Source organism: Dermochelys coriacea, chromosome 7 (genome assembly GCF_009764565.3).
Source record: "Dermochelys coriacea isolate rDerCor1 chromosome 7, rDerCor1.pri.v4, whole genome shotgun sequence".
In the NCBI taxonomy this organism is placed as follows: Eukaryota; Metazoa; Chordata; order Testudines; family Dermochelyidae; genus Dermochelys; species Dermochelys coriacea.
In genome coordinates this window covers 82,014,118-82,032,143 of record NC_050074.1, presented here as the reverse complement: position 1 = coordinate 82,032,143, position 18,026 = coordinate 82,014,118, and the positions used below count along the sequence as shown (strand labels likewise).

General features: G+C 41.8%; 2 protein-coding genes across 14 annotated transcripts in view; both read left to right on the top strand.

The window, feature by feature from the left end:
• SLC25A16 (solute carrier family 25 member 16) overlaps nucleotides 1–3,573 on the top strand; it is a 32,310-nt gene extending 28,737 nt beyond the window's left edge. For all 10 annotated transcript variants that reach the window (XM_043519333.1, XM_043519330.1, XM_038409307.2 and 7 more), the window contains one exon: nucleotides 1,723–3,573. In XM_043519333.1, coding sequence (XP_043375268.1) covers nucleotides 1,723–1,879 — 157 coding nt within the window. In that variant the 3' untranslated portion in view covers nucleotides 1,880–3,573. The remainder of the gene's footprint in view (nucleotides 1–1,722) is intronic.
• Nucleotides 3,574–10,980: 7,407 nt separating this feature from the next.
• DNA2 (DNA replication helicase/nuclease 2) overlaps nucleotides 10,981–18,026 on the top strand; it is a 37,512-nt gene continuing 30,466 nt past the window's right edge. For 3 of the 4 annotated variants that reach the window (XM_043519327.1, XM_043519326.1, XM_038409303.2), the window contains exons 1-2: nucleotides 13,287–13,658; nucleotides 15,002–15,181. In XM_043519327.1, coding sequence (XP_043375262.1) covers nucleotides 13,576–13,658; nucleotides 15,002–15,181 — 263 coding nt within the window. In that variant the 5' untranslated portion in view covers nucleotides 13,287–13,575. Of the gene's footprint in view, nucleotides 10,993–13,286; nucleotides 13,659–15,001; nucleotides 15,182–18,026 lie in introns of those variants that run through there. The other variant, XM_043519325.1, reaches the window with a different exon arrangement.

The window sequence follows — 18,026 nt, the reverse complement described above, 5'->3', positions numbered from 1 at the left end:
CCTTTTGTAGCTCTTTGCAGTCTGCTTGGGACTTAACTATCTTGAGTAGTTTTGTATCATCTGCAAATTTTGCCACCTCACTGTTTACCCCTTTTTCTAGATTATTTATGAATATGTTGAATAGGTCTGGTCCTAGTACAGACCCCTGGGGGACACCACTATTTACCTCTCTCCATTCTGAAAACTGACCATTTATTCCTACCCTTTTAACCAGTTACCAATCCTTGAGAGGACCTTCCCTCTTATTTTATGACAGTTTACTTTGTTTAAGAGCCTTTGGTGAGGGACCTTGTCAAAGGCTTTCTGGAAATACAAGTACACCAGATCCACTGGATTCCCCTTGTCCACATGCTTATTGACCCCCAAAGAATTCTAGTAGGTTCTCCTGGTCATCGCAAACCAAGCTGTCCGTGTTTTTAATGATTGAATCCCCCATAATTATTATGTCTTTTCCCCATAACTGGAGTCATGTTTCCCCCTCCTTCCCCCCCCCCCGGAGAGGTAGCCTCACTATGGGAGGGTACAACGACATCATCTGGAAGGGGGGTCCCAGCTATGGGATTGTTTCCCTTTGCTCCAGTTGGATGTTCTCTTCCCAGAGACTCTCATCCTCCTCAACAAGACAGAGGCTGTCAGACCCAGGGTGGGACTGTTCTACTCTGTCCCGGAAAGTCTCATCTATGTACCTCTGTGTCTCCCTTAGCTCTTCCAGTTCAGCCACTGGTCTCCAAAGCCCGTACATGGCCTCTGAGGGCCAGGAGCTCCTTGCACCGAATGCATACATATGCCACCTGCCCATAAGGCAGGTAATCATACATGCTGCATTGGGTGCAATAAACTGGATAGTCCCCACTTTGTTGCTGGACTTCTGCCTACATTCTCTTTTTACTCTTGCAGCTTGTTCCTTTGTTGTTGATTTGTTTTTATCGGGGTATTTTTGGCTTTAAGTTTAAGGAATGTTAAATGTATCTGGCTCCCCCTCATATTTTCACTCTAAACTCCCTCGCAAAACTCCCCTTTTAGCCACTCCTGTTCACTAGCTCCTCTGGTCGCTTAGGAACAGGTTTTTTAAAGCCCTTGTCTTTCTAAGTATCCTTGCCCCCTGGTTAACGGTCTGAGGGATAAAAGCCTCGTTGAGAAGCTCTCAGCCTTGCTTAGCAGGCTGCTAGGCTCAGCATATACGTCCCCAAACAAACAGACCACAGGGTATATTTCAATCAAGCAGCAAGCACACCACAAACACACACTAAGGCACTGGACTGAGGCTGAGATCTGCGTTCTAATCAAGTGTCTGCTACAGATTTCCTGTGTGACATCAGTTAGGGCTTGTTTGCATGGAGAGTTAGCATGCAGGAAGCTAGGCGAAAATCTGCAACACACTCGCTTGCCATGCATTAACTGGCCATGTGGACCTTGTTAGCATGCACAAAGTTCTGTAATGCGCTTTGAGATGCACCCGTGTAGACAAGCCTTTAATTTTTCTCTGCCTTAAAGTTCCTCATTTGTAAAATAGGTTAACACGTACATACCTCACAGTGGCACTGAGAGGATAACAGAGAAACCTTTGAGGAGCTCAGATAGCTTGAGTGGTCACATGACTTTCATTAGTTATCCCATAAAATCAAAAAGTAACATGAAATGCCTTGTATTTAAGAAAATGATTTTCAGTATTAAATACATCTATGTATTGCATAAGGGCTTGGATTCTTTTTATCTTTTCAGTACAATGGTGCAGACACTGAAGTATGTATATAGGCACCATGGAATACGAAGAGGATTATACCGTGGTTTATCTCTGAATTATATTCGTTGTATACCTTCCCAGGCTGTGGCTTTTACCACATATGAGTTTATGAGACAGTTGTTGCACCTCAACTAAATTTTTTTCGTAAACTTCACTGAAAAACTACAGTTATCAGTCTTCATGTTATGTTTGAGTAAATTACTTGAAATGGGAAATTTAATCTGTCACTGTGAACTATTGGAATTTTAGTGCTTAATTTTATTTGCCAAAAAAAAAAAAGCATGGAGTAATAGAACCTTTTGGAGTCAGAACAGGAAATTGCCTAACATGGACATTAGCTAGCTATAACCAACTCTTTGCACTTGTACCTGTAGGCTCCATTTGGTTAATACAAATAAATTATATAATTTAATTTACATCACTGTTAAAATGAAAGGAACCAGATTTTGATACGGGTTTCAAACTGTTTGCTGTTTAGCTTTGTGATGTCATTCCAGGATTTTAATATTATTTATCATTGTATTGCTTGTTAATCCAGAAGTTAAACATCTAATTTTCTTAACTAAATAAATAAGATTAAATTAACTTGAATAAAATGAACCTAATTTTCACTTGCTTGTGAGATTTTGTAAAAGTAGAACTTGGTAGCCCACAATTTAAGGGTTGCTCTATTTTATTGCATATGAATTGTTTGTGTACAGTTAAATAAAATAATGTTCTGTATCTTCTGATGGATAAACATTTCAAGAAATATGAAACTCTTCAACTGTTTCAATAAATACTAGTAATGAGATTAATTTAAAAACAGAATCTTGTGATTTGGAAGTCAGTAACTTTGCTTGTTATCTTTTAAAAACAATGCTATTACTAAGTATGCTATTAACTTAAAATAGGATCTGATAAATGAAAACTCCTACATTTCAATAACAAATGTTAGACAGAGGTCTCTGGGCCCAATCCTGCAAGATATTGCATACCATTTTGTAAGGTGTTGAATGCTCTCAAGTCAATTTTTTGGAAGTTGAGGGCACTCTACACCTTGTCACATTAGCCCCTAAATACATATTTGTCTTTGTGTTTTGACAGAGGAGAAAGTAGGAACAAGACTGTGTGTGCTGCAGCATTTACCTATTGGGGTAGGGGAAAATAAAGACTGTACTGGAGTTTGTTTACAAGTGTGGACAGTAATAGTTTGACTATATACAATGGGGGGTGTGCTATGCTGGCTATGCAGTATAGTGTACAGTATACTATTACACTGATTTTTTTTCTGCTACAGTTGCTGCTCTTCTTGAGGTAGGAAATGACTTTAACAGATCTGCTCATACATGATTTACACTGGTACAATTTCAATTTAAAGAACTTCTTCTTAGCTGAAGAAACTGTAAAACTAGAATAACTATTCTTTCAGTCATTTACTGTTAAGTAACGCAAGTTTATTTATTGATTTGTAAATATTTTGAGTGATGTCCTGGTAATGGATATATTAACTGAAATAGCGATTTCATAATCAATATCACTTATTTTTGACAACAAGGCCACAACCTATAATTTAAGTTTATATATCAAGAATAACTTTTGTGGTTGGAATTTTTTTCATTTTATTAAAATATATATTTCTTTGATATTTACCAATGTTGTTGGCAAAGAATGAGATGTATTTGAATTTATTTTATTAAAAAAACCTTGAATAACAATAAAAATATCTTTATATGATTTGTAAATATTGCAGATGATAGAAATGCATGTTTCTGGAATTATACTATATTGCCCCTTGTAGATAAACATAAACAGAGTTGTCATGCTTCATTAAAAATGACTACAGTTAAGATTTTGGTCTGACTTTTAGTTTTATTTAAAGGAGAATTAATTGTGGTAGAAGCAACTCTTCAAGATCACAAATCACCAGGGTGGATTTGATTTAAATCAAATTGATTTAAATCATGATTTAAATCACTCCTCAGGAAGACTCCATTTCATCATGGTTTTCTACATAAAAGTGCATTCTTGTTGGTTGTTATAACCGTAATACATATTCTTCACAACTCAGAGATTGATGTAGGTTTCATTTTTAGAAGGTACACACTATATATTTTTAAACAATGATTTATTTTGAAAACTTTTCAGATGAGTTTTGCAGCTATTTCAGAACATGAATGATTGGTTATTTCATTTACCAAAGGTAATTGAACCAGATATTTATGAAGTCATTGGGAGGGGAACTATCTCCAGTTCAACAGGTTAATCATTAATATTTGGAGGATTTTCTTGTCATGCTGTATTAGGAGGAGAACATCGCCAGACAGACATTTTTAAATGGTTTTATTTAACTAAAAAAACAACGTTAAGTATTCTGGATTTTTTCTTCAACAGCAAACATATAATATTTTATAATATAATTATAAAAACAAGCATATGTCCCTCATGTCTCACATTTATCTCCAGACGTCTTCTCCTTGTCCAGATCTATTCTGCCCCCAAAAATCTTCTATTCATTGAATGTTTTGAAACTTTGCACTTTTAGAGAGAGGTAAGGGATTGACTCTGTGCGCACACATTTGCAGAGGGGCAATAGAGTTGAAGTCTTGTTATTTCTCATCTCTATATAATTTAAAAACATTTTTGCTGTTAACAAGCATGTTACTTCTGGAGACACAAATCCACAGTTTGAGAACTGCAAAACTAAGCATCTCTGATGGTATCTTCTAGACTGAGCACTGAGTCCCATTGAGTAGATAGAAAGATTAACCTAAATAATCTATACAGAAGCCTGTGGAACCCCATAAGATTGGTCCCTAATCCATGAACTATTAGAACTCATTTTCAAAACTTTTCTTAAACATTACATGAATATATAGTCTCACACTATAGAATTAGAATTTATAATCCCTATTCCATGATGAGATTTCTTTAAGCTATAATTTATCTTAATTAAAACTATTTTAGATAGGTTTTTTCCTCAAAAAGCATTTTATCAAAAAAATCAGATTTAATTAAAAAAAATCAGTTTTTGATTTAAAAAAAAATGATTGATTTTTATCCCCCTTGCAAATCACTAAGCATATGTGTAGACTTAAATTGCAATTGTAGTCTGAAGAACAACTCTGTAAAAATAGCATTGTGAGATTCTGTGTTTTTGTTTTTGTCTTGCAAACTTTGTCAGTGGGGCTCCAGGATTCAAGCTTAGTTCTTTTTCCGTTTTAGTATCATTGCAGTAATAAAGGTTTTGCAGACTAAATTCTGTGTTTAATAACACATGTGAAGCCCCATTGTCTTCTATGGGTTTGCACAAGTATGATTTAGAATTTAAACAATCCTGTTGCTGCACAAGATGGAATAGAATCAAACACAAAAATATAATCTTAGTGCCTGGTATTGTCAGTAGCAACAAGTGTCACGTTCAATGTCTAGGGTTTCCTTTTAAAATTACAAAACAAAACTGACCTGAGCCCGCACCCAGAAATCTGGGAAAACTAAATACTTCCTCATGGCACCTTTAATAGGCAGTACTTTCCCACTCGCAAGCACTAAGTCTGTGTATAAAACAAAGAAAACATTTATTAAGGGCAGAGGGAACACAGTACAGCAAAATTGACTTAAAAGTATGCAAATAATTAAAACACCCACCCCACAGTATCTTGGGCAGTAGTCCTTTGCCTCAGTTTCCTCACCTTCCAGTGTGAAAGTCCGCTGGACTTCAACACACCACTTCCCCCATCCCTTTACTGCACCTCACTCGGTTTGTTGTCAAAGGTTAGCAAAGTTACAGATCCCAGTGGTGCATTCAGATTGGTTCAATTCCAGCCCCTTCTCTGGGGGAAGGGAAGGAGTGCTGCCTGGCTCCTGTGAAGAGATGCCTTGCTACTCATCTCTTGTCTTGCAGCTGCTGCTTTTTTGCATCTAATTTAGCTATCTTGGCTATGCAGGGTTAACCGGTGTGAAAAGCAGTAAAAACTGTTATAAAACAAGCAGCTCTGACTCTGAATGAATATAAAGAACAGATTACCTAATAAGATGGTGCCATTTTTGGTTTCACTTTTCAGAATAAAAATACATGTTTAAAATATATTTATAGTTTAAAACAAAACGTCTTCAAAAACTGGTTTGTCTTGCTAACCCAATAATCCCAACTTTTTAAGGAAATGTATTGTTGCCTGCCCTAGAGGATAGGTTGGGGGAGATTTGAATTTCTCTTCTAAGAGCCTGGGTTTCTCTCTTTCAACTCTTCCCCCCCCTTTTTCTGAATAGGTTAGTCTCCCTTATGCAGCTAAAATAAGGAGTCAGTCATGAATATTAAACCAGTGAGAGAGCAAGAGCAGGAGGAGGAAAATTACACAAACTTAAGCGTGAAAGAGAATTGAGTCCATTCCCTATCATCCCCTGCCCTGAAAAGATATTTCTATTTTTCTTTAGGAGAGTTGAGTCCCTCTTTTCCCTAAATTCCTGTCTTTGTCTTCCTTCCTCTCTTCAATCCCTGTATCACTCTGTGATCTGGGCTTCAGTCTCAGCCAAAGAGAGTCCAAGAGCAGATCAGTTGGCTCCAGCCAAGGTCCCATTGCTACCTGAGTCAATCACCCACTTGCTTCCATGTTTCTCATATTTTTCTCTTTACATGCTCAGTAAAGGAAGATGTGGTGGAAAGTTTGATTTTTCTAGTAGGGCTTTCAGGAGATTAAAAAAAATAATTGTGATTGATCGTGTGATTAAAAAATTAATGACGATTTAAGCACACTGTTAATAATATACCATTTATTTAAATACTTTTGTTTGTTTTCTACATTTTCAAATATATTGATTTCAATTACAACACAGAATAGAAAGTATTCAATGTTCACTTTATATTTATTTTTATTACAAATATTTATACTATAAAAAAACAAAAGAAATAGTATTTTTCAATTCACCTAATACAAGCACTGTAGTGCAATCTCTTTATCGTGAAAGTTGAACTTACAAATGTAGAATTATGTACAAAAAATAACTGCATTCTGAAGTTTTACATTGTTTTATTTTTGAGCCTACAAGTCCACTCAGTCCTACTTCTTGTTCAGCAAATCGCTCAGACAAACAAGTTTGTTTACGTTTGCAGAAGATAATGCTGCCCACTTCTTGTTTAGTGTCACCTGAAAATGAGAACAGGTGTTCGCATGGCATTGTCGTAGCCAGCATTGCAAGATAGTTACGTGTCAGATGCGCTAAAGATTCATATTCCCTTCATGTTTTAAGCACCATTCTGGAGGACATGCTGATGATGGGTTCTGCTCAATAACAGTCAATAGCAGTGTGGACCAACATATGTTCATTTTCATCCTCGAGTCAGATGCCACCAGCAGAAGGTTATTTTCTTTTTTGGTGGTTTGGGTTCTGTAGTTTCCGCGTTGGAGTGTTGCTCTTTTAAGACTTCTGAAAGCATTCTTCACCTCTCATCCCTCTCAGATTTTGGAAGGCACTTCAGATTCTTAAACCTTGGGTCGAATGCTGTAGCTCTCTTTAGAAATCTCACATTGGTACCTTCTATGTGTTTTGTCAAAATGCTCTTAAAACGAACAATGTATAGTGGGTCATCATCCGAGACTGCTGTAACATTAAATATGTGGCAGATTGCAGGTAAAACAGAGCAAGAGAGATACAGTACTCCCCCAAGGAGTTAAGTAACAAATTTAATTAACTCATTTTTTAACGAGCATCATCAGCATGGAAGCATGTACTCTTGAATGGCATGAAGGGCCATATGAATGCTTAGCCTATCTGGCATGTTAAATACTTTGCAATGCCAACTACAAAAGTGCCATGCGAATGCTTGTTCTCATTTTCTAGTGACATTGTAAATAAGAAGCAGGCAGCATCATCATCCATAAAAGTAAGCAAATTCGTTTGTCTTAGCAATTGGATGAACAAGAAGTAGGACTGAGTGGGCTTGTAGGCTCTAAAGTTTTATATTGTTTGTTTTTGTTACATAACTTCCCTCAAAAACAAATCTACATGTGTAACTTGCACTTTCACAATAGAGACTGCTCCACAGTACTTGTATGAGATGAATTTAAAAAATACTATTTGATTTTTACAATGCAAATATTTGTAATAAAAAATAATATAAAGTGAGCACTGTACACTTTGTATATTGTGTTGTAATTGAGATCAATATATTTGAAAATGTAGAAAAACATTCAAAAATATTTAATACATGTCAATTGGTATTTTATTGTTTAACTGTGCGATTAATCACGATTAACTCAAAAAAATTAATCACGTGAGTTAACTGCGATAAATCAATTGCCCTATTTTGTAGGGTGTTTGTTTGTTTTTTTTTTTTTTTTAACAGCAAACCCCATTTCACACTTTTCTTTAAATTTATGATAGTGAAAATATAGCTGTACTGGGGTGCTCTGGGTTTAGTATTGTTTTCATATAGCTTTTTTTCAGTCATAGCCATATTTCATGTACAGATCAGACTAATTCACACTTCCAGTATGCATTTGGTTTGCATATAAATCTTGGATTTTTTTTTTTATTTTTTGGTCAGAGTATTCCTACTCCATGTTTGTCAAACAGAGCTTAAATCACAATACCAAGTAAACTATGCACACACTAAAAATATGTAAAATATAGCCTATCCCATGCCATAATAACCAGTTCTCATATTGTATAATAAACATACAACAGAAGATTTTTCCATTGATATTTGATACTTAAGTTATTCACTCTTTTCAAAATAGTGAATTAAAATTAATCCAACAGCAGTTGTCCATATCTCTTTTCTGTGGAGCTTGAGGCAGCTATCGTGTGTAACTTAAAGGAGTCCACACAGCTTAACTTTTTTCAATCTGTTTTGAAAACAAGTCCAATGTTCTATTTGCAACCATCTGCCATATATTACATTAGAAAAAGTAAAAGGCAGAAAAAGATGGGGATAATGGGACATCGAGTGTTAGGTCAGTGCTTAGATTCTGCCAGACAGAAATGATCACTGTTGCAGAATGAGTTGTACTTTAAAGCCCATATCGTCCTTCTGAGTGCACCCTTCAGGTGACAGGCTTGGCTTCCTTTATCTCTCTCAGGAGTGTAATACTGCGAGCCAACCACTTTTGGACTGATCTCTGAGTTGCAGCCCCCCTATTTCCCAATCGTGTAACCATGACAGGCCCAATTGTACTTACCACTAGCAAGAAAATTTCTTTCTGGGAGTGTGTAACCAGTGACTGACTAAAGGGACACAACACAATTTTATCAAAACAAACATATTGTTTATTCACCTAAAGGTACATAGCAAACAGAGAAAATGGATAAAACAAGGAAAGGCTGGTTCTTGCCTATGCTATTTTGCCCTTGGAAGCGTTGGGTAAATTGCACTCTGCTCAGACATTCCTTGTCCTGGACTCGGAGTGACAGACAGCCCCTCTAACATCATCTTTTTCCCTCAGAGACTGATCTCCACCTGCTGCAATCTACTTAAGGCCTCCTTCCTTCCTGGGCTGGGGACTTGGTTTAATAGGCCCTTGGATTTGGACCTGGTGAGAATAAACCTGGCTAGCCCAGCTGGAGCTAGGCAGGTGAGTATTCCCCAGTTAATAGTTTTCCCATTGTTTCTTTGGGTATCTTTGATACTTTCTTTGACAGTACGGTACCTTATCTTTGCTGCTGTTTCCCTTCTTACAGACTTCTTTGATTTGACTCCTTGCAACCAGGCAGGGTATCAAGCATATGAACTGAGGTGCACATGATAAAACTTCATAAAAAATAAAAATTTTTCCTTTTCTCCCTCATTTGCCACAGAAATAAAGGAGTGTAAGATGCAGTGTAAGATGTTTGAAACTGCTTATCATGCAGTGTAAGATGTTTGAGACTGCTTCCCTGAAATCAACACAAGGTTTTGAATCAAGGACAGCTAGAGAGATTTTTAGTGTAGAAGGGGACTTTTCTTAACTACTTATGCTGTGAAGAAGATTATGAAGTGAGAGTCAAAAAAAAAACTAACAATTTTGGGAATCATTAGGAAAGGGATAGATAAGACAGGAAATATATTGCCTCTATATAAATCCATGCTATGCCCACATCTTGAATACTGTGTGCTGATCTGGTCTCTCCATTTCAAAAAATATATATTGGAATTGGAAAAGGTACATAAAAGGGCAACAAAAATGATTAGGGGTATGGAACAGCTTCCATGTGAGGAGAGATTAATAAGACTAGGACTTTTCAGCTTGGAAAAGAGATGACTAAGGGGGGAATATGATAGATGTCTATAAAATCATGACATGAGTGGAGAATGTAAATAAGGAAGTGTTATTTACGCCTTTTCATAACATTAGAACTAGGGGTCATCAAACGGACCCAGCAGGTTTAAAACGAACAAAAGGAAGTATTTCTTTGCACAAGGCACAGTCAACCTGTGAAGCTCTTTGCCACAGGACATTGTGAAGGCCAAGACTATAACAGAGTTCAAAAAAAGAAAAGGAGTACTTGTGGCACCTTAGAGACTAACACATTTATTAGAGCATAAGCTTTCGTGAGCTACAGCTCACTTATAGAATCATAGAATATCAGGGTTGGAAGGGACCCCAGAAGGTCATCTAGTCCAACCCCCTGCTCAAAGCAGGACCAAGTCCCAGTTAAATCATCCTAGCCAGGGCTTTGTCAAGCCTGACCTTAAAAACCTCTAAGGAAGGAGATTCTACCACCTCCCTAGGTAACGCATTCCAGTGTTTCACCACCCTCTTAGTGAAAAAGTTTTTCCTAATATCCAATCTAAACCTCCCCCATTGCAACTTGAGACCATTACTCCTCGTTCTGTCATCTGCTACCATTGAGAACAGTCTAGAGCCATCCTCTTTGAAACCCCCTTTCAGGTAGTTGAAAGCAGCTATCAAATCCCCCCTCATTCTTCTCTTCTGCAGACTAAACAATCCCAGCTCCCTCAGCCTCTCCTCATAAGTCATGTGCTCTAGACCCCTAATCATTTTTGTTGCCCTTCGCTGTACTCTTTCCAATTTATCCACATCCTTCTTGTAGTGTGGGGCCCAAAACTGGACACAGTACTCCAGATGAGGCCTCACCAGTGTCGAATAGAGGGGAACGATCACGTCCCTCGATCTGCTCGCTATGCCCCTACTTATACATCCCAAAATGCCATTGGCCTTCTTGGCAACAAGGGCACACTGCTGACTCATATCCAGCTTCTCGTCCACTGTCACCCCTAGGTCCTTTTCCGCAGAACTGCTGCCGAGCCATTCGGTCCCTAGTCTGTAGCGGTGCATTGGATTCTTCCATCCTAAGTGCAGGGTCCTGCACTTAGGCTTATTGAACCTCATTAGATTTCTTTTGGCCCAATCCTCCAATTTGTCTAGGTCCTTCTGTATCCTATCCCTCCCCTCCAGCGTATCTACCACTCCTCCCAGTTTAGTATCATCCGCAAATTTGCTGAGAGTGCAATCCACACCATCCTCCAGATCATTTATGAAGATATTGAACAAAACGGGCCCCAGGACCGACCCCTGGGGCACTCCACTTGACACCGGCTGCCAACTAGACATGGAGCCATTGATCACTACCCGTTGAGCCCGACAATCTAGCCAGCTTTCTACCCACCTTATAGTGCATTCATCCGGCCCATACTTCCTTAACTTGCTGACAAGAATGCTGTGGGAGACCGTGTCAAAAGCTTTGCTAAAGTCAAGAAACAATACATCCACTGCTTTCCCTTCATCCACAGAACCAGTAATCTCATCATAAAAGGCGATTAGATTAGTCAGGCATGACCTTCCCTTGGTGAATCCATGCTGACTGTTCCTGATCACTTTCCTCTCCTCTAAGTGCTTCAGGATTGATTCTTTGAGGACCTGCTCCATGATTTTTCCAGGGACTGAGGTGAGGCTGACTGGCCTGTAGTTCCCAGGATCCTCCTTCTTCCCTTTTTTAAAGATGGGCACTACATTAGCCTTTTTCCAGTCATCCGGGACTTCCCCCGTTCGCCACGAGTTTTCAAAGATAATGGCCAAGGGCTCTGCAATCACAGCCGCCAATTCCTTCAGCACTCTCGGATGCAATTCGTCCGGCCCCATGGACTTGTGCACGTTCAGCTTTTCTAAATAGTCCCTAACCACCTCTATCTCTACAGAGGGCTGGCCATCTCTTCCCCATTTTGTGATGCCCAGCACAGCAGTCTGGGAGCTGACCTTGTTAGTGAAAACAGAGGCAAAAAAAGCATTGAGTACATTAGCTTTTTCCACATCCTCTGTCACTAGCTTGCTTCCCTCATTCAGTAAGGGGCCCACACTTTCCTTGGCTTTCTTCTTGTTGCCAACATACCTGAAGAAACCCTTCTTGTTACTCTTGACATCTCTTGCTAGCTGCAGCTCCAGGTGCGATTTGGCCCTCCTGATATCTTTCCTACATGCCCGAGCAATATTTTTATACTCTTCCCTGGTCATATGTCCAACCTTCCACTTCTTGTAAGCTTCTTTTTTATGTTTAAGATCCGCTAGGATTTCACCATTAAGCCAAGCTGGTTGCCTGCCATATTTACTATTCTTTCGACTTATGATTCACTTCATCGGATGCATTGAGCTGTAGCTCACGAAAGCTTATGCTCTAATAAATTTGTTAGTCTCTAAGGTGCCACAAGTACTCCTTTTCTTTTTGCGAATACAGACTAACACGGCTGCTACTCTGAAAAGAGTTCAAAAAAGAACTAGATAAGTTCATGGAGGATAAGTCCATCAGTGGCTATTAGCCAGGATGGGCAAGAATGCAAAACCATGCTCTGAAGTGTTCCTAACCCCTGTTTGCCAGAGGCTGGGAATGGGCGACGGAATGGATCACCTGATTATCTGTTCTGTTCGTTCCCTCTGAAGGACCTAGCATTGGCCACTGTGAGAAAACAGGCTACTGGGCTAGATGGACCATGGGTCTGACCCAGTGTGGCCATTCTTATCTCTGAAGTCCTTTCTTATAGGTTTGGTGTTTGTAAGACATGCTTTTATTTCGTAGGCAGAGTTTTCTAGAGCTTCCCTAAACAATATGAATTCTAGTCAGTTAAAAAAAAATTTGAATGTAGTTTGAGATACTACACTCAGTCCCTGACATATTTTATAGCTTCACCCTGCTGTCCTGTGTCTGCTTTTCAAATGTATTTTTCTCTCCCCTTTTGCTGTGGAAGGACTATGCACGGGTAACCTGAAAAACTAACCACACCCCCAGCCTGCTATCAACTCCACCCGTTCAAACTGCTTCCCCTCTGTAACACCAGCAGCAAGGAGCGGTGACAGTGCCACAAGCCCAGCTGCACTACAGACGAGCTGGCAGCAGCAGCTTGAGGCTGGGCGGGGGCAGAGCAGACGTGCCGTGATACCGGTCTGGATTGTCTCCGGCACGGAGCATGGCCCTTGAAAGTCACATGGCACTTTCAAAAACGTTCTGCTGCTCGTTCTACGGAAGCCCGGCAGGCCGGCCCGGGGCTAACACTGTGCTTCTTCCTCCCCCCACCGCCACCCGTGTCCGACGCACTCGGGACAAAGAGCCACAGCTGGCTACCTGGCAGCGACACCCCCTCGCGCCAACGCGCCCTGCACCAGCCGCTCGCTACGCAGGCCGGCGTCCCATTGGCTGAGCGCCGCTCGCGCCCGCCGTCCCCCCCACCCACCCACCAGCCTGCACCACGTGGGCAGGTACTTCTGTCCCGCCCCTGAGCTGAGCGCGGCGTTACGGAACCTGCGCGATTCTTCCAAAGTGGCGGGATTTTAATTCATGGGCGTGAGAGCCTCCGTCACCGCGCCTCACTCCGCTTGTGCGGCCCTCTCCGCCCGGTATCGGGTCTCTCGGCTTCCAGCGTCGCTATGGAGCTGGGGCGGGAAGAGCAACGGGTGCTGGCGGAGCTGATGGAGAAAAGCGCCTGTGAGGAGCTGGCCCCGGCAGAAAGGTACCGCCCGGGGGAGGGATCCGCCGCAGCGCGCGTGGTTCGAAGTAGGAACCGGGCTCAGGGCTAGCCGCCTTCTCGGCTTCTCCGTCTTCTCGCTGCGGGGCCCGAGCCCCCCTTTCCGCCCCGTGTCCCGCTTCCCGCCGGCCCCTCGCTTCGGGGGGGGGGGATCCCCGCGCCGTGTGCCCCCTTCCCCTACCCCGGGGGGCCGGCCCCGCGCCGGGGGTGTCAGTCCGAGCCCGGGGAACGGCTCGGAAAGCAGCGGCGATTGTAGCCCGGGGTTTTTCACTGTGGCTGGTGGCCAACAGGCAGTTCTCTGGTAGGTCCTAGGGCGTGTTGTGTCTGGAACTAACTTACAGGCTGCGTCTCTGTACTGAGAATGAGGGTGGCTGCGAGCCACACTCCAGAGCTCCCCGGTCTGTCTTTGGGGTGGTTGGGAAGGGTCTCTTTCAAACAAAACAAAAACGTCCTTGGGACAAATTGAACTTGGAGTTTCTAGACCAGCGGTTCTCAAACTTCATTGCACTGCGATGCCCTGTCCGACTACAAAAATTACTACATGACCCAGGAGGGGGAACCAAAGTTGGAGCCGACCACCTGGAGGGGGCAAAGCCAGAACCCCACTGCTCTGATGGGGGGGGGGGTCCAAAGCTGAAGCCCAAGGGCTTGTAAAGTGAGCCCTGCTGCTGCCGAATGCTGAAGCCCTCAGGTTCTGGCTTCAGGTTCAGGCCCAGCCTGGTGAGTCTAAGCGAGCCCTGGTGACCCCATTAAAATGGGTTTGTGACCGTACCCAACCCATAGTTTGAGAACTGCTGTTCTGGAACAGTGCATTGTTGATGTAGGCTCCAGAGCTCCTTGATTGACTGTTTTCAACCAGATTTCCCAGAAAAACTCTACCTTGGGATGAGACGTGGCAGAGGAATGAAAACTTGCGTTAGGAAGCTTGCTTCAGACTTAAATATGGAGTGGCTATGACCACCAAACACCACTGATGCATCCGATGAAGTGAGCTGTAGCTCACAAAAGCTTATGCTCTAATAAATTTGTTAGTCTCTAAGGTGCCACCGGTACTCCTTTTCTTTTTGCGAATACAGACTAACACGGCTGCTACTCTGAAACCTGAAACACCACTGTGTATTTGGTTGCATTAATGTAACTGCAAAAAGAAAAGGAGTACTTGTGGCACCTTAGAGACTAACGATGAAATGAGCTGTAGTTCACGAAAGCTTATGCTCAAATAAATTTGGTAGTCTCTAAGGTGCCACAAGTACTCCTTTTCTTTTTGCGAATACAGACTAACACGGCTGCTACTCTGAAAGCAGTCATTAATGTAACTGTTTCTTAAGTTTTCAGAAGAGAGCAATTGACTTATGTGACACAACACTCAGCAAAGGTTTGAACAACAGATTCCTTATCTTAAGAATCAATGTAGTACAGAAAAATGAAGATGGTCCTGAGAAACACCTGACAATTACAGCTTCTCAATCACTTGAAGATACAGAACTGTGTATTCTAAGGAATGACTGGTAACTGATATGTAAATATAAACATTTTCTGTGAGGGGATATGGTTTTATATTAGGAATTAAGTTCTCTGCATGCTGTCTTCTGGGTGTGGTTTTTATAAGGCTGTCAAGTGATTAAAAATTAATTGCACGATTAAACAATAATAATACCATTTATTTAAATATTTTTGGATGTTTTCTACATTTTCAAATATATTTCAATTACAGCACAGAATACGAAGTGTATAGTGCTAATTTTATATTTATTTTTTATTACAATTTTTTGCACTGTAAAACAACAAAAGAAATAGTATTTTTCAGTTTACCTCATACAATACAATATGATGGGATGTGGAATAACTCACCTGACTGGAGTACTGTCATGGATGGATATAAACTGTTCAGGAAGGAAAGGCAGGGCAGAAAAGGTGGGGGAGTTGCATTGTATGTAAGAAAGCAGTATGACTGCTCAGAGCTCCGGTATGAAACTGCAGAAAAACCTGAGTCTCTGGATTAAGTTTAGATTTGTGAACAACAAGGGTGATGTCATGGTGGGAGTCGGATATAGACCACCAGACCACGGGGATGAGGTGGAGGTGGCTTTCTTTTGGCAACTAATGGATGTTTCTAGCTCGCACGCCCTGGTTCTCATGGGAGACTTCAATCACCCTGATATCTGTTGGGAGAGCAATACAGCAGTTCACAGACAATCCAAGAACTTTTTGGAAAGTGTAGGGGACAATTTCCTGGTGCAAGTGCTGGAGGAACCAACTAGGGGCAGAGCTCAAACCGGGAAGAATTAGTAGGGGAAGGACAAGTGGATGGGAACCTGGGAGGCAGTGACCATAAGATGGTCGAGTACAGGATCCTGACACAGGGAAGAAAGGAGAACCGCATAATATGGACCCTGGACTTCAGAAAAGCAGACTTTATTCCCTCAGAGAATTGATGGGCAGGATCCCCTGGGAGAATAGCATGAGGGGGAAAGGAGTCCAGGAGAGCTGGCTGTATTTTAAAGAATCCTTATTGAGGTTACAGGGACAAACCATCCCAATGTGTAGAAGGAATAGTAAATATGTCAGGCGACAGCTTGGCTTAATAGTGAAATCCTTGCTGATCTTAAACACAAAAAAGAGGCTTACAAGAAGTGGAAGACTGGACAAATGACCAGGGAGGAGTATAAAAATATTGCTTGGGCATGCAGGAATGAAATCAGGAAGGCCATATCACACCTGGAGTTGCAGCCAGCAAGAGATGTTAAGAGTAACAAGAAGGGTTTCTTCAGGTATGTTAGCAACAAGAAGAAAGTCAAGGAAAGTATGGGCCCCTTACTGAATGAGGGAGGCAACCTAGTGACAGAGGATGTGGAAAAAGCTAATGTACTCAATGCTTTTTTTGCCTCTGTCTTCACAAACAAGGTCAGCTCCCAGACTACTGTGCTGGGCAGCACAGCATGGGGAGGAGATGACCAGCCCTCTGTGGAGAACGAAGTGGTTCGGGACTATTTAGAAAAGCTGGACGAGCCCAAGTCCATGGGGCCGGATGCGCTGCATCCGAGAGTGCTAAAGGAGTTGGCGGATGTGATTGCACAGCCATTGGCCATTATCTTTGAAAACTCATGGCGATCGGGGGAGGATCCAGATGACTGGAAAAAGGCTAATGTAGTGCCCATCTTTAAAAAGGGTAGAAGGAGGATCCAGGGAACTACAGGCCAGTCAGCCTCACCTCAGTCCCTGGAAAAATCATGGAGCAGGTCTTCAAGGAATCAATTCTGAAGCACTTAGAGGAGAGGCAAGTGATCAGGAACAGTTAGCATGGATTCACCAAGGGCAAGTCATGCCTGACTAAACTAATTGCCTTCTATGACAAGATAACTGGATCTGTGGATGAGGGGAAAGCAGTGGACGTGTTGTTCCTTGACTTTAGCAAAGCTTTTGACACGGTCTCCCACAGTATTCTTGCCAACAAGTTAAAGAAGTATGGGCTGGATGAATGGACTATAAGGTGGATAGAAAGCTGGCTAGATTGTCGGGCTCAACAAGTAATGATCAATGGCTCCATGTCTAGTTGGCAGCCGCTATCAAGTGGAGTGCCCCAAGGGTCGGTCCTCGGGCCAGTTTTGTTCGATATCTTTATTAATGATCTGGAGGATGGTGTGGATTGCACCCTCAGCAAGTTTGCAGATGACACTAAACTGGGAGAAGAGGTAGATATGCTGGAGGGTAGGGATAGGATACAGAGGGTCCCAGACAAATTTAGAGGATTGGGCCAAAAGAAATCTGATGAGGCTCAACGAGGACAAGTGCAGAGTCCTGCACTTAAGATGGAAGAATCCCAAGCACCGCTACAGACTAGGGACTGAATGGCTAGGCAGCTGTCCTGCAGAAAAGGACCTACGGGTTACAATGGACGAGAAGCTGGATATGAGTCAACAGTGTGCCCTTGTTGCCAAGAAGGCCAATGGCATTTTGGGATGTATAAGTAGGGGCATTGCCAGCAGATCGAGGGACATGATCGTTTCCCCTCTATTCGACATTGGTGAGGCCTCATCTGGAGTACTGTGTCCGGTTTTGAGCCCCACACTGCAAGAAGGAAGTAGAAAAGTTTAGGAAGCATCCAGCGGAGGGCAACCAAAATGATTAGGGGACTGGAACACTTGACTTATGAAGAGAGGCTGAGGGAACTGGGTTTGTTTAGTTTGTAGAAGAGACAAATGAGGGGGGATTTGATAGCTGCTTTCAACTACCCGAAAGGGGGTTCCAAAGAGGATGGATCTAGATTATTCTCAGTGGTAGCAGATGACAGTACAGGGAGTAATGGTTTCAAGTTGCAGTGGGGGAGGTTTAGGTTCAATATTAGGAAAAACC